The sequence below is a fragment of the Idiotropiscis lumnitzeri genome, chromosome 5 (assembly GCF_059441095.1).
Source record: "Idiotropiscis lumnitzeri isolate Australia: NSW breed Sydney's pygmy pipehorse chromosome 5, RoL_Ilum_1.0, whole genome shotgun sequence".
NCBI classification, from domain to species: domain Eukaryota; kingdom Metazoa; phylum Chordata; class Actinopteri; order Syngnathiformes; family Syngnathidae; genus Idiotropiscis; species Idiotropiscis lumnitzeri.
This window is the reverse complement of record NC_142395.1, coordinates 15386383-15410530: the sequence shown is the minus strand read 5'-3', so window position 1 is coordinate 15410530 and position 24148 is coordinate 15386383. Positions and strand designations below refer to the sequence as shown.

Below are 24148 nucleotides of genomic sequence, written 5' to 3'. Positions count from 1 at the left end.
TTTCCGAGTTGGATATAACACAGTAATATCATAAGGACAGCGGTACATCACTATGCAAAAATTTAAAATTAACATGATAATAATAAAAAAAAAGAGAGAAAAAAAATCTATTCAAATTGTTGATTGGAGGGTCATGTATTTTAATTTTTATGCCAAAAAGACAAAAGACAATGCTTTGAGTTGAAATAATATATATATATATATATATATATATATATATATATATATATATATATATATATATATATATATATATATATAGTTTTATTTAATTGATTTTTTTAACTTACACTGTTAGATATTTATTTACAAAATATTTCATTTTTAATTATTGGATTTTTTTTTCAAATATATCATAATCTTCTTAAATAATGAAAACCTTTTGTATGAAATAAATGTTGCATTATTATTTTGACAGTTAAAAGTTAATTTTGTGATCCGTAGACATTATTTTCAGCGTGGCCTTAATACTTCCTTACCGCTGTCTTATCGCAACGTTACACAAATGCAACTTGGAAAAGTGCACAGACAAAACTTTACTATTTTTAGAAAAAAAAAATAAAAGACTTAAAAGAAAGCAGATGTGCTGCTTAAGTTGCAAACAACAACAACAGGTGAGCGCCACTTTTTTTTTTTTTTTTATCCTTCTGCCCACATTGAGCGAAAGAAGTTAGCGTGCAGCAAACAAGGACAAAAACAAACCCAAGCAATGACAGAACTCTTTCGTAAACATGAAGAAGCTCCGCTGGGAATGTGTCCTATACGAGACGAGACGCAGCTGCTTCCGTTTCAGATTAAAGCGCCTTAGCGTGGCGCTTTAGCCTATTACACGCAAGAGACAATGCGTCTTTGCGCTCCTTTGTAGCCATAAAAGTTAATGCGGGGAGTTAAATCGCTGCGTCTGAAACGCTTATTCGGAGGGTAAACTCGCTTCTCTTTTTTGGGAGACTTTTTCTTCTGCTTGCACAAGGCTCCCGTTATGATAAAACACAATGCTGTCTCCAAATGAACATGAAAGGGGGAAAGGAAAGTGGTAGATCAAGTGCATACAAAGTTTTTCGAAGAAGGGAAAGAGTAATGGCACCACATGAAACAATTATGAATATTTACAGAAAAGGATTTTGTGTTAAGAGGATAAAGTCATGATTTTGTAGGGGGAAAAGGAATAAATAAATGAGAAAAATAATGCATTTTAAAAAAATGAAATACATTATTGTAAAAGAACAACATTGTCATCAATGTTTCTCCGATATTGACTTTTCCTCAGAAAATCTTAGTGTTGCCGTGAGAATAAAAAAAAAAAAAGGAAACTAGTTTTTAAGCCATGTAACTATTTTCTTTCCTCTTACAATAACTTATCTAAAAGATCGATGAGAATTAAGTGGATGATGAGAGCAATGATGTCATTTTTAGGATTGACACAATCAGCATTTTAAACTGTGTTCATCAATCAGAGAGTTTTAAAAAAAAAAACACAATAGCGTTTTCTCCGGGTAACCCGGTTTCCGCCGACATTCCAAAAACACGCACGTCCTTAATCATCCTTAAAGAGTGTCCCGTTATTCGGCAATCGTCAGCAAATGGGTGTCCGTCAATGCCGACCTCTAATAAATTGTAATATGCATTTAATATACTGTAACATGCATGCAAGGTTCTCTGATGATTCTAAATTGTTCATAGGTGTGACGAGCTAGCAACTAGTTCAGGATGTACTTCACCTCTTCCCCAAAGTCAGCTGGGATAGACTCCAGCACACCCGACTCTAGTGAGCACATGCGCTACAGAAGATTAAATCAAAGATGGACTTTATTCCTTTAATTCCCCTGGACTTAACTTGTGAGACCCTTGCACTACATGATGGGCTTTCTATTAAAACGAAGAGCAACAGTCCAAGTGGTAAAAGCTACAATTTGATGAATATGGTGCTCTTTTGCGGGGGTCGACGGGAAGGGAATGATTTCTGGAACTTCTTTTTTCTTAAATTTGATGTTAAACTGAATTACATATGTAGCATGTGTATGAAAAATTCATACACGCGAGTCTGGCAAATGTCAAGGGTAATGATCTTACCTCCTTGGCTTTCTGTTTCAGTCGAGCTTGCTCTGGGTCCTCTTGCCTGGAGCGGCTCTGTGGAGTCAAAAGTGGGTAGTGGGGGTTGGGGTGGCGGTTGAAAGAGTGGGTGAGTGTAGGGTTAACAGCTGGTTTAAAGAAATCTCACTTCCCCTTATACCCGATAAAGAATCGCTTGTAATCTGTTGCTATTGCAGCGAAAATTGTGCAAAACGGGAAAAGGATACAGATGGGTCCAATTGGCTGATTTGTTAGAATTTCCAGGGACGAGCCCGGGAAGTCGTGCGTCCTATAACGATGGACATGTCAACCTCATTTTGTGTTCATTGGTGAAATTGGTATAGAGCAATTTTTCTTCTCACTATCAAGGAACCGTCACGCTCCACTTTTCAAAGCAAAATCTCAAAAATAATCATCAAATTTAGAAATCTTTTCTGGTTGTATTAGAGGGCATAGCAAAAAAAAAATACTTTGCAATTTAGTCTCATCAATCTGTTTAGGATACCTGATTCCGATTGGGGCTCATTTGGGCAAATTCCTGAACAGGAATTCGTCAAAGTACAATGACGATAAACGATATACAATTTGACCCGTTTTAAGTGTATGAAGCAAAACTAGCTCACCCTTCCTTCCAACGATATGCAAATTAAATTTGATCAAATTACAATTGAATCTGCTTAGAAGATAACAAGCAGTGTTTATTTAAGAACAAGTAAAAAGTTGAAATGGACCAAAAGTGACCAATAAGCAAGCGTACATAACATACAATTAAACACCATACACTCCTATATGGTTGCAGTTGTGTTGTTTCTACAAGTAGTAATGTATTCAATTTTTGCAACTTGAGACTTGGTAACACAGTAAAAAAGGAAGTTTCTCTATATAATATAATGACCTACGAAAACCAAATAATTTGTTAGTCGTAGATCTGTACAAGAAAACAATAATGCATGAAAATATTGCAAATGCACTTCAATTTCTGTTTTCAAAATGCATCTGCGAGATGGAAGAGTCGGCCGAGCAGCACATATGGCTTGGTTCACCGGGTAATCGCTTGGCCGTCCAGACTAGCCACTCCCGGTCTGGACATGTCCAACAAATGTTGTGCCAGTCAGTGAAGTATGCAGTTGAAGTGCGAGGCAGGTGGGGTGGTGTGTGTGTGTGTGTGTGTGTGTGTATGTGTGAAGTGGAAAGCGCACAGTTTAACAGCAGCATTAAAGAAACCACCCATCCCCAGTTTCTTCCTACAAAGCATCCTGACTTATCTGTTGCTGCTACAGCAAAAAAAAAAAGTGCAAAAATGGGAACAGGATACGGAGGTGTCAAGGACATCGTGTTTGAATTGAGTAGAAGTGCAACGGAGCGCACCCCCGGGGGGCCTGTGGCCTTTAAACCCGCTCCAAATCCAGCCCTAAATAAGCCGCTGGAGGGGGACGCTAATCAAAAGAGGTTATTAAAAATTCTGCATGAGCCAGCACACACTCACACACACAAAGGGGGTGAAGGATGTTGGTGAGTATCAGTGACAGTGTCACTGTGAGCCAGTGTGGCGATCCCTTCGTGTGTGTGTGGGGGTGTGCGTGCATGTGTGTGTGTCCCTGGCGTAACGACACTTCTATTTTAATAAGCGGCCGAGATGTGGGTGAATACGCGTGTCCCTGGGAAATCCTTCAGCGCCGCTCTAAAACGTGTGTACGGCTGACCACTGCAGGCCATGCCGCTACATTACATCATCACAGAACGCGACTATTTTTGTCAAGTTTGACGTCATCTGCGTGGTTTAAAATAAAGTCTTACAGTCAAACTACTTATACTGTATGCAAGTGAGAAGAATTTTATTTTTTTATTTTATTTTATTTTTTGCCTTAGGGTGGGAGAAAATAATTTCACGGAAGTGTCAGTTAGCCGTGGCAATAGCAAAATAACTCTTGGTATGATATCACCGTCATATATTTCCCGCTGATACGGAGGATCAAAACTAACCATGTAACTCAAACACTTGTGAAGTCAAAGTATTGTACAACATCTGCAATTGTGCCAAAATGGCTGCTTCAAACCAAAATGTCTGACTCTTCTGTACCAGGCAACTTTTTCACGTATCTTATGACAGACAGGCACTCAATTTCTTTTGTCCTTCATGTCATCTTTTTTCTATGACAGTGGTTTCATTTTTCAGTGCTGTATTGTTGCTTTTCCAATTAGATTTGTTTTCCGATAAATGTTCTTTCCTTTCAACTTAATGGTAGTGTGCTGGCATGTAAAACGTGTTCAGTGGGGTTATTTGAATACAATTAGTGCCAATTAGTCATTTGCACAGATTGATCAAACTAATAGAGTCCAGTTTTAACAAAATATTTGAAAATTTTTTTTTTCCTTCTGAGGTATTTTTTCTTTGTTTGTCAACAAGCCAGGCTTCATTAAAATTGGGAGAGCCGACGAGTGCGGGAATTTGGTGTCCTATTATCATCCGCGCCATAATAACGCAATTAAGACGACAAGGTGTGTGCTGATGACGATCCTTAGTGTGGGACATTGTCCCCATTCAAAATTAATTAAATGAACCCGAGCTAGCTCGCTTGCTCGCCCTGCTAATGTGCAACCAGAGGGCATTTTCATTTGCCGGGGATTGTCTCTCCTCTCTTTTTGGTCAGCAGTGATCTTTTAGTGCATTTTTTGTATATTTATTTTGAATTAGCTACATGGGAAGGTCAGAATATTAGAAACAGCTCCCAATGCAACTCTACTAGTTGACAGTATGGCTAGTATTCCACAGCTTCACGAATTATACATTATGCATCTTTAAATGGGCTGGCTTTAAAAAAATCTTTTTGTCTTTCCCCCCATAAATTTACATGACTTCACGCTTCACGTGAGATCTACGCAAAAATAGCGTATCGTAAGCAAAATGGCGGAAGTCATCGCCAACAAGCATGAAGGCAGATTTATTTATTGTTTCAATGAGATCAGGTTATGTTAAATAAAACCTATGTGATAAATGCAACTGCATTGACTTCAATTCTTAATTTAAATATTAATATTTTTCCTAATGCACATAGCTACCGCAAGACGTTTGTACTAATTGCAGCATTGGTTCTTTTGAGAATGTCTTCCAAATGAAGGGAAAAATTGGTTCTGCGTGAAATGCTTGATTGAATCAAAATAAAAAATCAATAAAAGTGTATCGTGAATCAAAAATCTAATTGAACCGGAGTCTCGTGTATCGAATCGGATCAAATTTGGAAAATTTGAATCGATACCCAGCCCTAACTTGAAATATATCTTATTTTAAATGTTGCCAATATGCTTAATAAAGGCTAAGAACTGTGGACTAGCGGTTAGCATCACAGTCAAGAGCTTTGGGGTTTGAAACGCAAATCACTTTTTAGTCATGTTTAAGAGTTAAGATGAAGAAATATTATTATTGCAAGTTACATGTGTGTGTGGGTGTGTGCGTGTGCGTGTACACGAGTGTGTTGTGGGGAGGAGCCAGGACAGTGAGGCCCTGCGGGCAGGAGCCCGGGAGGACACAGGGAGGTCACTTCATCTACTGATGTCACACTCAAATTCATGTGTCAGGAGCAACAGACACACACGCCTCGCAGTACACAGGCGCACTCTGTTTGGCACACTAGGACATAATAACAGCACACGCGCACACACACACACACACACACACACACACAGGTGGTAAGAAGTTGACTTTACCTTGGCGGCTTTCAAGAGGATCTCTCTCTCCTGTTCGTCCTTCCTGGCTTTTTCCATCCTCTCTAGCTGTTCGAAGAAGCGCAGCTGAGAGCGCACGTCGGCTGACTGCTCGTAGCATTCGTCGTCCTGAGGGACACACACAAATTTAACATAGCAGAAAAATGTGAACGGACACTGAAATTGAGTCCATTCAAAAGTTAAATACAGTAAACATCTGCATATTAGTAGATAACTATTCACAAATTCATTTATTCATATTTTTCTGTGGAACAAATCCTCAGACATTGGCATATTTCTGTAACGTCCTAAGACATCACAAAATGGCGCAAAAAAACTCAAATATAGATTGGTATAATGTCAATGTTTTGGCATGTAGGGGCTAGTGCGTGTGAAGTTGATGCTGCACTTTGCTGAAATGGAAAAAAGCTAAATTAGTGATGTTGCATTCTCCGAGAAACGAAAACTGCCAGTCTTTATATCTCAGTCGATTCTTATTCTTTTGTGTTTAGCTGTTCAAATTTCTAAAATGGAACCAATATCAGTTTTGGGTCGTGATCATAGCCTTGGAGCAACAAAAGGAAGATGCACACTGGAGGACAATAAATTAACTGGGTTCAACTAAAAAAATAAAATAAAATAAAAAATATATAAACCGCCTCTGTGGGTTCAGGCCATTGTATCGAAGGGGCCCAACTCAGGATTCAATGTGGTTCTGAATGTTTACATTGCCCAAAAAACATCTAATATCTGAGTGACTGTTAATTCTTTGTGCAAGTTTATAGAAAAGTGCAGACAAATTTGAAATAAATAAAATGTGACAAAATCAGTGTGTGGGGCTAAAAGCTCGTGTAAAAAGGTTAGTAGTTACAGGTTTCTAGGTTGGTGCTTTTCTGGTTTACTCACAAAGACACACATGCCTTAAGGGCTGCAATTCACATCGATTTCAGCCCAGCGTGGAAAAAAAAATGCTCCAGTTCCCATTCATTCATCAGTACGATGACACAGTGGGGGGCTTTGGGTCATACGGCGGACCGCGCACTGGACGGCAACCAAACGCGATGTAATCTGACCAATCGTATAAGTACAAACACACATTCCTGCTAGATTGCTGGGTAACAGCGGCACGATTCTCATGTTTAAATGTGCAATCAGGCCGAGGAGAATAAATATTAGCAGCTGTGAAAGGCGGTAAACTTCACACAATGGGAATTCCCAATCTCGCTTTAATACCACGACACACAAACGCTCACTCTCACTCTCTGTGTCCATCAATAATTTAAAAAAAAAAGTAAAGCAGTATTTTAGAAAAACATTAAATGTATCAAGAGTTAACTGGCTCATAAAGTATAAATACATTGATCAACAGCACATATTCAGAGACGGCTTTATGAGTTGCTGAACATATTTTTTTGACAGTGATTTAAAAAACGCCATTACTTTTTATTTTTTTAGCATATCAAGTTTTTAGATTTTAGCTTCATTTTTTGTTTTTAGGTTTGCCCCATAAATGCTTGTGCAATACGGTTATAACCATTCGTTGTCAATCAAGGGTTAGCTGCGGCAACAGGAGGATGTTTTGTTTTTTTTTGTTTCTTTTTTTTACAGATTTATACATTTCAAGGCATATTAAAATCCGTATTGGGCTAGTTTTTAATCGGTCAAAAACCTGATGTGCTCGGAAAAAAAGGAATTTTTAAATCAGCGTCAAAAATATGTTTCGGGACACATACAGCCATCTCTGATTAAGATTTTCTGTTGAGCAGTGTCCCTTTGATGACTTTGATCGGTCACAGGGAATCGAGCTCTAAAATCGGCCTGATTATCGGTGTGTAATCCGGGACAATGGAAATTACAAAGCGCAAACGTTCCCTACTCATTTGAAGTTACACTTCCCAAGTTGCTTGCTTAAAAAAGCTCTGTTTACAGACTAAGCCCTCTCTTTGTATAAAGCGCTTGGGAAAACCCCCCAAAAGGTGCGCACGTAAAGACAAAGAAAACAACTTTCTTTGCAGGTTATCAAAAGTTAATAAGATAATTGCCTATATTCATGCGAGGTGCGGGTATGCGCTACCGCTTCCGACAAGGAGAGCGAGTGCGGGTGCACACATCAGAGGATTCCCCTCGCACCCCGCTTCCTGTTTCTCGCGTTCTCTCATCCAGCCTTTGTTGCAGCGCTGAGCCTGCACTCTCCTGCCACCGCAAACGTAGCGAGCCGAGTCACTCTTTAAGGACCGCTTCATCTTCTTCCCCCCTGTCTTTAATTTTTTTTCTTCCTTTTTCGCTGATGTCAACAGAGTGGCTTCACAGAGCGCCGGTTGTCGCTCTCACACCTCGTTTGCCAAACCACAAAAAAAAAAAGGAAGAAATGAGAAAGAAGAAGCGCAAAACAGGATGGGGATAGGTTTCTCCTCTGTGTCGGGAAAAACACCTTTTCAAAGTTTTCCCAAATGCTTGGGCTTTAATGTTGGCCAATTAAATGTGCTTCTATTTCTAAAAGTCACCGCTAATATGGAAAAGCACACTAGCGTTCTTTTCTATCTTAACTTTTTACAAAAAACATTCCACTTTATCGACTTAGTTCTTAAGTCCGCATTTGGTTGCTGAAATTCTTTATCCTTTGTGTATTTCGGACACCAAGAAGACCATTATTTATATATATATATATATATATATATATATATATATATATATATATATATATATATATATATATATATATATATATATATATATATATATACATATACATGTATATATATATATATATATATATATATATATATATATATATAATTTATTTATTTATTTCTATATAAAAATGTCGGACAAAAGTGCATAATAATTTTTACACTTCCAGTGCCAGATATTTAAAAATAGAGAGAACCTCTTGAGTACCAGCCAATTTAGATTTAAGGCTCAAAGAAAAATGCGTTTTATGACTACATAAACGCAGAAATTAACAAATGGAAGATTCAACTCTCTTCTTTCATCACAAATAAAATACTGTTTTGTATCTTTATCAGCAGTACAGTATGGGTTGGCTTTTGATGTCAAAACAATGTATTTACAAATCTAAATCTGTGCCAAAACAACAAAGGACAGTGGGTAAAAGTGGAAGGTCTAGGTCCCACTACACTTGTCCACATCGTGTAGCTGCACAGTTACAGTAAGTTTCAAGGATGATGTCATACCTTGCAGGAGTCCAGTCTGTGCTGCGCGATGGCCGAAACCTTTTCGACGACTGTGCGAAGTCGCGACTGTGCGGCATGCGAGATAAACGTCACAACTTCCATGGGCACGTCCATAACGCCAAACTTCTTGGCTGTGAAATGAAACCAGCACAAAGTAATTAATCCATAGCACAATTAAAAAAAAAAAAAGCTTTTCTCGGATGCCAGCATGCCTCAATCCGCCCAGTGAGTATTATACAATTAAAAGTTTCACGATTATAAAACATGACCGTTCTTCACACTTTGCTGAGTTAACTTAGAAGGTTTCAAAATCCCTTTTCACGCAAAGATCCTGCAACAGCGGCTGGCACAGCAGAAATAGAACAGAGATACTGCATGTGGCCTCCTTTTACGACGGAACTCCAATGTTTATGTTTTTGTGGTAATACACAAAATATCGACATGGCTTCGATTTGATTCGATTTACTTCCCTTTACGATAAATCACCAGATTTCACTGCTTACAATATTGCTGACATAATTCTGAGATAAAATAAACGACTTGCAGGAGATTTGTGCCGTCGGTCTGTAAATATATTTTGAGTGGTGGAAAAATAGCGGTCGCAGCTCCTTCCTCTTCGAGAAATGACAACGCAGAATATCACTGCAACACAATACCATTTATGTCCCACGCTGACAATAGTATGAAAATACGACGCCTGAAAAAAATAGGTGAGGTTTGTTAACCCGTGGTAGCACTCGCGCTCTAATACTGTAATTTGCTGAATGACTTTATAGTCAGTTGAACAGGAAGTTCAATGCGTTCGCCGCAAGGTCCAACGTCAACTTTTTTTAAAAATTTATTTTAATTCTAGGAATAGTATATATATTTCATGCTAGTTGCACACACTATGTCTTTAGCGTATTCTTGCACATGAGTCGGCAGGATTTGTGTGGCACGCAGTTCAGCTGCAGGCGTTATGCAATTTGCGAAGCAAACGCTGTTCATTTGTTGATGTCTACCGCGCCTCATAAGTAACGGCAATGACAGCTATTGTTCACCAGTTGGTCATTTTTCAACTAAATATCTCTGCATGAAGGTAGTGAAGCTGTTCAAATGTAAAAATACTTTTTTTTTTTTTTACTCGAGTTGGTGCTCAGGGACTAAGTGCTTCAATATGACATAATACAATATGACATTCTCCCGCGAACAAACTAATGGAAGGTTTGATTTAAAGCATATATCATTTTGGCCGGGGTTTTGAAAACATTTATTTCTAGGTTCTCGTGTCACAATCCTGGACCACACATTCGGAGAACCATCCATATATACATCCTCGGCAATTATTGTCACACAATTTCCAAAGTAGAGGACACACAAAACGGTGTCAATTGGGTCTAGCGCTAGCCTAATGTAACGGGGATGATCATGATAAAATGATAAAAGCGCAGGTGCAGGCTTAAACTCATGGAGTGGAATAATCACAGACCAAAACCCAATTGAAAAACTTGAACATATAACCAGAAACAGACATAATTATTTTGCGATTTAATTTCTTTTTTTTTTTTATGCGTCATCAAATAATACAAAACTGAAACACGGCACTAAGGGGTTTTGTCACCAAATACTGTGGCTTAGCTAAAAACCACACGCACAGACACACACACACATACACACCCCCGCACCCCCACCCCCCCACACACACACACACACACCGTACTGGATTAGAATGTGCAATTAACTAGAATTTAACTTGTTTCACAAAATTCTGACATGGGGCTTTAGAAGCTCCTTCAAAGCAAAGTAAACGACACTGACCATATCTTTGCGACATCGGATAATTTAGCTTCCTCGGAGCCAAAATTCATCGCGAGTCATAACAAAAAGACTTGCTATCCGTTTCCAACTTCTTTATAAATGACTCCATTAACATAATTCTCCTCTCTAGCAGCCTTTTAAGTAAACCACAGCAATTATTTAAATCAGCCCGACAATACATATAGCACTGGCTCGCTCGTGCTTTGAAATGGTTCCTGCTCATTACCGTGGTGACACACACACACGCACACACACACACTTAGTGTGGCAATGTCACCAGGTTAGAGAAAAACACTAATGAGCTCCCCTTGCTTTCTGAAAACAAGATCTTTTCAAGGGAGGAATTAATATTTCAAGGAACGTGTAGGTTCAGTAGTACTGTCCTCAATAACATAAATTGCAGCTTGCATAACAATACTAAAGTTGTGTTTAGAGCAGGGGTCTCAAACTAAATTTACCTGGGGGCCACTAGAGGCAGACTCTGGGTGAGGCTGGGCCGCATCAGGTTTTCCGCAAGAAAAAAATTTTAAAAATCTAATCTTCTCAAATGTCTTTATTTGTATTTTTTAACACAAAATAAGATTTAAAAATAAATAAGGAATTAATAAGAAAATAAATAAGGAATTAATAAGAAAATTAATCAGTAATAAATAATAATAACCACCAAAAAATCACATACTGTCATAGAAACAAAAGTAAATAATAAAAACTCAGTTTATATTTTGATAAAGTTTTCAACAAGCCTGCTCACTAAATAAAAAAAAAACAGAAGTAATTTTCAGGCGCCGCAAAATCCCTACTAAAACATCGAAAAAAAATTACAATCCTACCCTCGTTTTAAAGCTGAAGATGTGCCCAACAATAAACCGCGGTTCAATTTTATCCACTGTGACCAGGTAATCCTACGTTTTATAATTAGTCCCGTCTGTGCTAGTGCTGATGCAAAGCTACATCAGACTGCACATCCTGTTCGCGCATGGGTCTCCTGTCAATCAAATCAAAATCTTGTCAAATAGCAGAGATCCTAAGCATAAACCATAGTTCTGGGATGAGTAGGCCTACTTCTGTAGTTATAAAGCTTTAATTACACTGTAATTAAAGCTTTATAACTACACTGTAAAGTGCCAGTCATATCAAATTCGCGGGCCGCACGAAGATTAAACTTTCATAATCAGGCGGGGGCCGCAAACTATCATCCCGCGGGCCGCAAATGGCCCGCGGGCCGCGAGATTGAGACCCCTGGTTTAGAGTGAGTCAGTCACATATATACAAGTCACAAGCGCATCGAAAATCTTAACCTTCAAGTTTCAAGTAAGTCCCAAGTGACTGCGACAAAAGGTCAAGCGGATCCCGCGCTAAATTTCGAAAAAGTCGAGTCAAGTGAAGTCCTCACGTGGGTTACAAAAGTTAAAAGACGAAAAACTCAGAGTATGACATAAAATTGTATATTTATGCACTCATCCTTGAATCCAAATGTAATCATCTTTGGAGCTCCCTGCAGGATACTCACTTAATGAGGTGGCATCTGGACTCTGCCACAATGGTGGCCAGATTTGTGGTGCGCACAACACACAAAAAAATAAATGTATTCTTTGAAAAATAAAAGTCAAATCCAGATTTTCAAATTTTCGAAATAGAATGACTTCTCAAGTCATGCAGTTTAAGGTCAATTGGTGTATTTCCTGTACAAATGCACATGCGTGCCCTCACACAAGTGACATTACATTGCCACAATACATACGTTTCATCACACACGTACTGCGCGTGATGTTCAACAGTCTAAAAAAATAATATTATTTATATATATATATTGCATGGAACATATTTTGTCTTTCTGATCAGTCAGAAAGGTGAGTGACAGCGCACGGTAGAGCCCAGACAATATCGGGCAGAGGGCAGTGGCCATGGACACAGAACCACTTAGAGGAAGCCACCGCTGGATGAGGACATGCACACCTAACCGCCATCTTGAGCTGGGAGTCCCCGGTGATCTCTTCTAACCATTTGTACCGAGGTAACTGTGTTAGGCTCCAATAAATAAACATAACTCGAAGTGATTGGTTTGTAAGAAACAGCAGATATACAGTTATGATAGCAGAGAAGTGGGCGATTTTATAGTTGGCTAAGGTAAAGCCAAATGCTTTTTATAATAAAAAAAAGAAAAAGAAAAAAGGAAGATCCACAAAACCTACAAACTTGACCATATATGAACTATTCTTTTGTTTTTCGTGCCATAGCATTGCTGTACAGTGTGGAATTATTTGAAGTATATTTAAAAGCTTTGTAAATATTAAGAAATGCTGACCTTAATTAAACACGTTCCATTTAAGCAACAAAATTAAATATAAACTAATCTTCTATTTGGGGTTCATATTTTTATATCCGACTACAGAGGAGTCATTGCCGCACCAATCTAGAATCTTACCGCATGTGACTGCGATAAAATGAAAATTTGACTTTGCTTTTAAACATTCTGGCATGGGAAAAGCATCTTGGTAGACAACCGCTCTTTTTCTGGCTAAAGTTGAGGCCAAAAAAGGTTAAAGTCAAATTTCAGTAAAAGCAAGACCCTGTGCTTGTTGGCCCCAAAAAAGCGGTGAGGACATTCTGATTGAGCGGACCTGGCAGGCCCGGGGTGCCTCCCTTGGACGGCTGTCAGCTGTGTGCGTGGCGAGGCCAATCAACTGACACAACAAAGCTTCACGGGTGCCACTAGCCCAGCACGGGGCGGCCTCGCCTCTTGCCCCACTGTATCATGCTGTGCCGCCCCTGGAGGGAAAGTGTATATTTTTAAAAAGAAGCCCTGCGCCCCCAAGGTGACGGGATAACAACCATGCCGACAGTCCACTTGGCCTGCGGGCCCAAAGATAGCTGAAGAAGAGGTTGCCAACCACCCTGCTGCGTGAAATGTTGTGTGGTGTTTTTTTGATTATGTCCAGTCATGATGTTGATGTTTTATTTTGAGTAATCACACTTATTTCCACGCTGCAGAGAGACAGCCAATAAGCGACAATTTTGGTTTCTGTTTTGTTTTTGTTCCCATTTACAGGAAGTTTAAAAATGGTCATACGCATCATCCCTGCCTGGTGATGGCTCTGTTAGTACCTCCGAAAGTGGAAAATAACTAGGTTTACTTCATACACGCCATTCAGTGTAGGTGACATTTATACAGAACAAACCAGAGAAACAATCTGCACTTTGTAGACAGTGTGAAAGGGGCCGCAGAACGTCATACCTCGTGTCGGTTCTGATTCAAACGCCTGGAGGCATAAATTTCCTTGGTCAAATTCATAACCCCAGTTTCTGTGTTGGTGCCTATTACACTGCACAGCAGCCACGAAAAAAAAAATACTGTTTACATGCAGGATGAAAGAGGCCTCAGGCGGCATCCCAAATCTCTGATACTAGCATAGGAAGTGGAAAATTCCTGGGTCGACCCATTCTGTGTTAGCGCTGTTTATACAGAACAGTGACATGGAAAAAAAAGTTGACCTTGAGATTTTCCATTTCCTGCAGTAGGAATCGGGAAGGCACCTATGGCCCATTTCTATTTTGCTGTTCCACATAAACGGGATTGATATGGAACGTGAGGACAAAGTCGTCCCGAGAACCTTTCTGTTTTGGAGGTACTCTCTTTTAGAGCAGGGATGTCAAACTCATTTTTGTCAACGGGACACGTCGTAGTTATGGCTTCCCTCTGAGGGCCATTCTGACTATGAATCCAAATAAAGGTGTTTCACATTGTCATTTATACACAACGAATTGGCTGTGTAGCAGCCGACCAGGAAGTAACAGGGAGGATTTGGTTGGTCTATTGCTCGAGGACGCTGATTGGACCTTTACTCTTAACACTCTGAAATTGCTCTGCCAGTCCCTCTCAACTGTATGTAATGCCACTCCTAAATTGAACATTTTTAAATTTGAGGACACGTCACTGTAACATTCCGTCCTCCCGTCCTCTTAATAGATTTTCCCCCTTGTGGCCCCTGAGCTAAAATGAGTTTGACACCCCTGCTGTAAATAATGACCAAGATACAAGGTGGGAAAAGGCGGCTTTTACATGTAAACGCCTCAGTTACAGCTGTGATACTATCACTGAAGGTGACATGGAGAGCTTTTAGTGGCAATACCAGGTAATGAAGACAGTATCACCACCTTGGCTTATATCGATTTCACCATGAGGGACTTGGGGGGAATGGTGGGGTATAAAAAAAAAACTCTCTTCAGAGTCTGATTCTTCTTAACTGGACCGCTTTGGTCCACAGGACGAATCTGATGGGCCGCCGTTAAAAAGACAAAGTCATCAAGTATTCATGCATGTGCGCCCCGCGGTCCAGTGAATTCAGACAGACAGACACTGAAGAATTCATTAAAAGGAGGTGAAAGAATTGTTAAGTGTATCACATTTAAACCGAGGGCAAACAAGAAAAGAGGGTTGCGGCCTCAAACAACTGCTGGCAAAGACAGAGAGAATATCAAAAGTCGTCCGGAGTGATGCCACTTTAAATACAGACACAAAAATGTTCCCTACAAACCACAGACACTGAGCCATTGCATCACTCTCTGTTTGATCCGCACCAAAAGTTGGAAAACGACACTCGACACTGAAGTTGTGGCGCACTTGCCTGTTTCCAGGATGCGTCGGTGGAGCAGCCCGGGGTGCAGGAAAGCTTCGTCCTTGCACGAGCGAATCTGCGTGCCGACCAGCTCCGAGTTGGTGGCGAGTATGCGGGCGCTCTCCTCGTTCAGATTGACGCCCGCCATGGAGGCCACGTCGTTGATGTCGTCGTCATCCCTGCGATAAAAACGGGAAAAAGTCACCATCTTCAACCACACCCATTTCCAAGCACATCCACTTCCTTGGCCTTCTGTCACTCTTCCAGCTACTGTTTGATCAATTGTTACATGGCATCTTGGTCTCATGTTGTCAAAATGTGAAAAGAAAATACCAACTGACCCAGGAACTGTATTGCTTGACTCCTGAAATAAAAGTTCTCATGAAGTTCACCAGTAAAAGTTGCAGTGCATTTTCGGTTCATCCTGAAATTTCACTCGCCAACACCTGCAATAACATCCCTAATGTTTTGTGAGTCGTGTGTATGTTTCTGCAAAGACAATTTAGAGTCATCAATAAACGTGACAGGTGAAAAACTGTTCGTTGTCCTCCTCCGACATTCCAGAAATGTTTTTTGTATTTGTTTAATACAAGACACTTAACGCTCTCTCCTTATATCAGTCGGGAGAGGTTCCAGATCATCCCAAAAAAGCTGGATAGATAGATCAAAGGCCGGCTGGTACTGGCGTGAATTAGCCCCGGCGATGACGCACTGTGGTTGTAGGACTGGCCCAGAGCAAGCCAGCGGGTTGCATCCAGATTTTTTTTTTTTTTTTGCTTTGATGAGTATAAAAAAAAACCAAAAGAAACTCATAACTCCTGCCACAGGCCTACGTGCCACATCTCGATGGTTTGCCATTTTACAAACCATTGGCCAACCCGATATGAAACTTGACACCGCAGCGGGAGGTTGACAAAGACCATTAGAGCGCACCTTCACCTTCTCGTGCTTCACCTCCAAGCGTTCTAATTACGCCTTCCTAGGGAGGGCGTGCAAAACAACAACGGCGAGTGTGGATACATCGGGAGGCGTAAACCCGCTGATGCTGACGCTGCCTCTGGCGGTGCACCTACCCCTCGCCACGTCCTCGCGGATAACTTGACCTGTCCTAAAATGAAGCGAGCCCCTGTGGGCTGCGTACAAAGACAAAACAACGACAAACGCCGCCACATCCTTGACTTGAATGGAAAAACATGAAACCATTAAGCAATGAGGGAGTTAAAGCCATTTGCTTCACTGTTTCACTTCAATTTAGCATACTAAAAATGTATTTGAAGGATATTACGAAACATTAGGAATGGGCAGTAACAGATGCAGCCAAATGTATGTATGGAATGTCATTTATTTGTCATAGGCCTACTCCTTGTCCTCACGAGGTCACGGGTCAGCTGGAGCCGAACTACACAAAAGCAAGACTGATGCTGAGATGATGCGAAGCCAGCAGAACTTTGAAGCAGACGTGTTTAATGATTTCTAAATGCTACTTGAAAGGAAAGCAACGTATCAACCAAAAATACCCAGAAATGCGGTTCATAATTTTATTTTGGGATATTTAAAAGAAAACAAGCAACTTCCGGTCATATGAATATGAATATTAAGGAGAGCTATCTCTGCTTTCATTAAACCATATCTCTGCCCATAAGTAATATTTGTCCTCCATATAAAATGGGACCTTTAAAGGAGACATATATGCAAATGTTAAACCATTCCCTAAATAATTAATACCATGTCTTTGACATGCTTACGGCTACAAGGAGAAAATACCCTATCAAAATGATCATTTGTGCTACGACATTTTTTAACTCGTCAAAATTAAGGTGCATACTGCATTTTGTATGTGTAGATTATATTCAGCATACTCGAGAAGCAAAAGCATAAGTACATTATCCTAAATTCATTCATATGATTTCAGTCCCGTCTACAATTAAAAAAAAATGGATTGATGTCCAAGTAAAGTTAATTATGTTTTTAAGGATTTATTGGCAGTTTCACAGGATTAGTGCAACTCAGCAAAGTGTATCATTTTTGGTTGCATTTAAAATACACAAAATTTACACATCAATGCAAATTGCTTTTGAGGATGGCTGCAACACCACACGAGTGCACCGAGACAAGCATGGCAGCGATTTTCCCAAAAATTTTTAATCGAATTGACATCAGGGGCTGAAAATCAAAAATCGGATCAAATCAGGGCTTGAATAAGATTGTTTGTGACCTACAACTGGGATGCACATGTGCATCACTTACTGATGTCTTGGTGCATCTCCACCTCAATGCATATATAAAACCGCCACAGAAATGTGAGGTGTAAACCTGCCAACCTTCAAGTTTCTGTTTTACCATGTAAAAATGACTACTGTGAGGGTGGCCCAAAACGTTTGCACGTTCGAAAAATACTTCCAAATAAGATCATTTTTTGCTCAAACTATGTAAGCAAAGCTTCTGTGATTAAGAAGTGATTTGATTTGTTCGCTCATGTCTTCCTGCGTCTCCTCCTCATCGAGCTCCTCACTCGCACAATTAATTCATGTTTAAGTCGGGCTTCCAATAAAAACATAGTTAAGTGCTGGCCCGCTCTTTCCCATGGTTAAGAGAGCTCTGTTTGCGGTTACATTTGTTGTTTTTGTCTACGCCACAGTGGCACGGGCCTGCTGCTTTTTGAATAAAATGCGACTCAATTACATTCAGAACACAAAGTCCTTCCAAGTACGGAAGGCAGGGGGGGTTAGCCAGATTCAAATATGTTCACGCTGCAGGCCACCATAAAGGTAAAAAAGGGCAGAGTGGTTGAGGCATTAAAAGAAGGGGTTTAAGGAGTATTCAACCCCCATTCCTTGTTAAAAGCGGGAGCGGTGCAGCGCTCCCCTATCATCATCACCTATGGCGTGTCCTGGCTTTGAAACACAAGCTTGATATGGAAACACCGCTTATGCATGCATGTGGCTGCCGGCTGCACGTCCCCCTCGAGCCAAGCCAATCCAATAACTCGAGAGGCTCCCGAGGACCGCTAATTACATCTCGGCTTTATTAGCGCCCAGCTGTAGTCTAGGAATATTTTGCATTTCATATCTCGTTGCCTCCTTTTAATGTCAGACCTGTCTTGGGCGTTTGATTTGGAGCCCTGGCAATTGCCAAACACTCCGAGAAATTAAAGCAACCTCTCAAAGAGAGTTCATTATTCCACAGAGGGCCAACTAAGGAGGTAGATGGTGGTATTAAAAAAAAAAGAAGAAGAAGAAAAGAAAAACATACATTATCTATAAAGTCAGTCTAGATTAGCAGGATTGAAAAAGATGAAGAAAGATGGTAAGAAGAACGTTGTAAAATCCATCCAGCTATCCAATCAAGCAAGCGTCATGGGCATTTGCTTTTTTCCCTTCATACTCTCCTCAAGCAATTGCAGCCTCTGCCCCTGGTTGTCGTGGTAACACAAGCTTTACTTAGCATTGGCCCTGCAGTATAGGGGCACGGGCTAAGCAATGGGACAATATGGATCTATTTATTGTTTTATTTAGTCACATATTCATTATGGACAGAGTCTTCAAATTGGGACTGGATCAACATAAAATACAAAGAAAATGATCTATTTTATTTTATTGCAGTATGGATGGAAGGATTTTATTTAAAAATATAAAGTAAAATCGCATTACAATCAACTATTTGTATTTTATTGGAATAAAATACACAACATTTCAATTATAAATAGTTGTGAGATTATTTTCAAACAAACACAAAAAAGAAAAATATTTATTAATAAAATGCTTTGTATTTTGAGTTTGAACAAAACAAAGTCTAGTTTCATATATTTTTAAATAAATTTACGTTCGGTATTATATTTCATTGATAGTATTTATTTTGTTAAAATATTTGTTTTGAATTTTATTTAAAACATTTGAACTCATTTTTGTTCCTTTTTTTGTCATTTAAGAAGAGTGAGAACAGGGTGAGCAATGGCTCATGAAAATGAGACAACGCCGCCCCCTCAAAACTGGCTAATTTCACAGAGGAATGGAACAAATCGCGAGTAAATGTGTTCTTATTATTGATTCTTTGAATTTGACCAAAACATGTAATTATTAAGGCTGTTATAAAGACGCCTGGGAGTTATTTTTTTTTAAATGCACAAAAGAACCCCCCCCCCCAAAAAGTGAAAAAAATGGGTTGGTGATTAAAGAAAAAATAATTATCTGATTGATATTGGAGTCACAATGAATAAACATTATTGATTGATTTCTAAACGTGCCAAAACTCCAACTTTAAATATAACTTGAAAGGACAACCAAAGAAAACAGATCAGTAACAAGTACTTTAAAATAATGGATATACACATTTCCATTAAGATAAAAAGAACACTGTTCCGAAAAGACGCATGTCTTGTATTTTAATGTACAATGTGTGTAATTCTTTTTGTTGTGTCCTCAGTTTTCTCGTGAAATACAACAGGGTTGTCATTGAACGGTTGAAAGATATTCCATACATGCGTCACATACTCGCTGCCAGCGACACGATGCATTCAGGGTGCTTTCACAACACAGGAACTTGCAAACACACCGCATGGTTCGGCACATAAATCGTTTTTCTTCGATAATAATGTTTGTTTGATGGTGAAAAGCCAAAATCGAAATAACGATTACATTTCAATTCATTGCCCAACCCTGCTGTTATACATCTCCTTTTAAGGTAACACGGGAAAGGTTGTAACATTGGGATGCGTGTTCGCGACAAACCTGCCCCCGTGGCGCCTGGTTGTGTCAAGACACGCTGGTGGCCTCGAGCAATACGAAAGGACAGCAAACCAAAAAAAAGTGTACGGGACAACATGAGCAAACGCAACACTCGGAAATGCCTCAACATCGCCCGCGGCTGAGCAAAACTAGACGAAAAAAACATAAATAAATAAAAATAACCCCTTGAGATGTGTGATCTCTTTTCCGAGGGGGTCCCAAACATGTAATAGAGTTGTTGCATTACATCACATTTGCAGACAAACAAAGAACAGAAAAAAATGTTAATTTAATCATTTAGATCCTTCATGACTCTTTTCAATTTATATTTCAATATCAATATAGCTATAATAATGCACCAATATGAAATACACAAAATAAAAACAATAAGCAAGTTTTATTTCTGAACTTTCTCTAAATTGCTGAAATGGGGAGTTTGCAGTTTAAAAAAAAACACTCTTTACTTTACTTAGTATGACTTGAGAGTAGAATATTATCAAAATGAAATTATCCCTATAGGGCCCTCTCTTATACCTCTGATTTTATTTTGTATTCATATTTCAAAACTTGTCACTGTGTCAACGATTATCAACATGCACACTCATGCTCGCACACTCAGCCTGGCACACAACACCACGGCATTGTCATACTCATAGATCTGATTGGCGGTGAATCAAGTCAGATGTGTTCACGCCCGCAACGGTACAGACTGCCCTTTATGAAATGTGGCGATTTTAAAATACCAATACGTGGTCCAACCCGCCTCCGTGAGGCAATGTAGGGGCAAAATAGCCCCCTAGCGTTTCCAACATGAATAAGGCATGCTAGCAACATAGCAGCTGTGGCGTACATAAAGTGCATGGCGCGTGCACGTTTTTGAGGGTTGAGGCTTTTGTCTGGGTCACAGTGATGGGTGTGGAGAGAATTGAGGCTACTTTCAAACTTGAAAGCAGCTTGAAGACTGCAAACTCTTCCTTAAAATGGTGCTGATATTTTATGATTACAAGGAAGTCTCGATTTGACCAACTAGGGCAGGGCATCTTTTATATTTCAGAAGTGGGATGATTTTAGCTACTGCTCTCTTGTTTTGTTTTTTTTCTTCTGTGCAAAGTGTGGCATCAATTTGGATGGATGCATTTTTTTGTTCAGTGAAAAAACAACAGTATTTTAAAGACATTTAAAGGCGGATTCATGGTTTTTAAGTGTCATTTTTAAGGATAATTAAGGGGGGGCATACTTTAAGGCTACATGGACACCCTGGTAATTGAAGAGTGCATTGTGTGTACACGTGTGTGCGTGTGTGTGGGGGTGTGTGTGCGTGGGTGGGGGGGTGTGCGTGTGTGTGTGTGTGTGTGTGTGTGTGTAGATCCATGGTGATCACCACAGGGGGTAGGTGGGGGCAACATGGTCGGCATGTAACAAGCCCCGCCTGACAGCTTAATTACCAACGCAGCTAAAGATTTATCGGTTTATCAATCAAGGCTCCGGGGCACTGCCTTTGCCCCGGGGACATGGCAGGCGGGGGCATTACCATAAAACCCATTGGCCCATGTGACCCAGACATGCCTCAGCCCGGCCCTGGTCATGTCGGGGCACAGTCCTGAAGCCCCTAAACAAATGTAACAAGACTTTCTTTGCCTTACCTTGTACAAACGCAACAATAACACACAAAGTCTCCATATGGACAGTCATGAACCTTGGTCGGACATATTAGGTTTTTTTTGTTGTTTGTTTTGTTTTTTGCTGCTACCAGAAATTTCACCCATCTGAATGCAATATCTTATTCCGGAATTAAGAGTGTTTGTGCGTGTATGTGTGGAATAATGAAGGTGGCACAAGCACTCCCATTCTTTGCTCAGAGTGTTGCCCGTAGTCCTTCTTCCAAAGGCATTTTAAGGAAATGCTGTCCCCATGTGGAGACTTCGAGGAAGAACAGAGCCATGATAGTTGAGAGAAGGGATGAGTGGTACCTGAAAGAGCCTCCTCCGGGGTCGTTCAGCTTGTTTTTTTGATTGCCAGGGATCTGGACAGCCAAGCCTACTGGACTCCTCCCTGCTTGGAAGGTGCCCACCTTCCCCATTGTGCCTGTTCGGAGCAGGTGAGAAAACTGAAAATTATACTGAAAACTCACATTTTAATCTTGTAATAAATTCTTGAAATTAAAACCACATCATCTTGAAAATACTGAATGGAAATAAAATACCGTATATTTATTGTATTTTTCCAACATATTTTATATTTGTCAGCTTGTATGGGCTGCACAATTGTGTGATGTGATATATAAAAAATATAAATAGGCCTGGGAAAATACAGTCACGTAATTCCATCGGATTCATTTTCTTATAATTAAAACAAAAACAGAATTCAATTTATTTTGTTTCGCAAACTGAATGGGGCTGCACATCTGCGTCATCCAATATAAAAATTTAAAAAAATACTGAAATTGTGACTTCAGTTGACACAACACAATGTATAAAATGCATTTAAATGTCATTTATTTCAAATAAAATAGTTTATTTAATTGTTTTTTGTCAGAGTGAAGGACCTGTCAAGCTGTTTCATCTGACATCAAGTCTTGAAATGGTGATGTGACCTGATATATACTGTAGATATATAAAATCGAGTATTTCATTGATTTTATTTCATTTTCAAATGGGAACCTGAGGAGCGCAACATTGCACGGCTTAAGGCACAACGACAGGGTTAGTGTTTTGTTTTATTTTCTGTGTGTCTTGTTCCACTCTCCAGGCTGGTGCAAGGTTCCGTTACATCATGACCACGCACAAAACTTGAGCCGGTTCTCTTCACACTTTCAGACCACACGCTACCTCGGAAAAACTTTTCCCCCACTTTCCTCCTCCTCCTCCCCAGCGAGGCACAACGACTGCTAGAGTGAATTCAAACTTGATCTTAACAGGCATGTTCTTCGCCGAAGGGCGCAGAAAAAGTATTTTTAGAACGAACCCCGCATTCCAATTTGCGGGCATAAAGCGACCTACAGATCCTTTCACTGCGGGCCATCTTGTACGTGGTAGATCAAATTTGTATGCACCTCTGATTACATACACATACGTACACACGCGCGCGCATACACACACACATATGTAAAAAATTGGTAAACAAGTGCGCTTGTTACACACAGCACCTGAGAGAGCTCAGCTACCTCGCTTTGGAGAGCGTTGGGGCGATGTTAGTGGGCTTCTATGGGAAGAGTGTGTGTGAATCAGTGTGAGTAAGCAGAGGCTTTAAAAGCAGACAGACGGAGGAGGGAAGCAAAAAAAAAAAAAAAAAGAAAAGAATAGCACCTGCTCTCTCGCTATGCTTCCCGCCCGTTACACATCCCGCAAGCCCACCGAGAGGACGCTTCACTAATGGCTAAATGGCCCGTTTAGCCTCCTTCACCGCGGCGTCGGGTCAACTTTGAGTCACAAGACGGCGGCTGAGCGAGAATGCAAAAATGAGACTGCCGGGGCTTTAAAAACATCGAGACGACAAGTTTGATAAGCGAAGCAGATGTCTCACCTTGGGCTCTCATGGACTGCGTGATCATTACAGGCATCCGGACTTGTGCGCCCATGGTGCCTGTGGTCTTCATGCCCTGAGAGGAGACAGCGAGGACAAGCGTTACATTCACTTTGCTTAAGTCAAAAACAAGAGGTACAGTTATAAAGCAAGATCATAAAATACGGTGGATAAACGTAAAGTGCACTAAAGAATTTAATTTGGATTTATTTGTGTCTCTAAAGTAGGGCGGGGGCGATGTCACCTTCAAATAAAATCTCCAGATTGTCTGCACATAACCAATTTATGATTTTATCAATGACCGTGTTAAAACAAGTTTAGCTCAGTTTTATTTTTTTCCTTTCTGGGGTTTTGCGTTATTTCTCTTGATTCTTAACAACTCTGAAAGTTTTTCCCCACACAAACAAGGTATAATGCAAAACATGCGAAAATGTGGTCTTGTTTGAACTCAGATTAATCAATTAATTGCCCAGCCCTACTCTAAAGTAACCATAAACCCAAAATCATTATCACATGACATTGC

At 40.0% G+C, this 24148-nt stretch overlaps 1 protein-coding gene across 2 annotated transcripts in view; it reads right to left on the bottom strand.

Annotated features, from left to right (window-relative positions):
- Nucleotides 1-24148, bottom strand: part of LOC148337035 (transcription initiation factor TFIID subunit 4) — an 87657-nt gene that overhangs the window by 41948 nt on the left and 21561 nt on the right. For both annotated transcript variants that reach the window (XM_088295342.1, XM_088295343.1), the window contains 6 exons: nt 23626-23701; nt 22074-22188; nt 15389-15558; nt 8967-9097; nt 5776-5901; nt 2071-2127 (listed from right to left, as the gene is read on the bottom strand). In XM_088295342.1, the coding sequence (XP_088151468.1) occupies nt 2071-2127; nt 5776-5901; nt 8967-9097; nt 15389-15558; nt 22074-22188; nt 23626-23701 (675 nt within the window). The remainder of the gene's footprint in view (nt 1-2070; nt 2128-5775; nt 5902-8966; nt 9098-15388; nt 15559-22073; nt 22189-23625; nt 23702-24148) is intronic.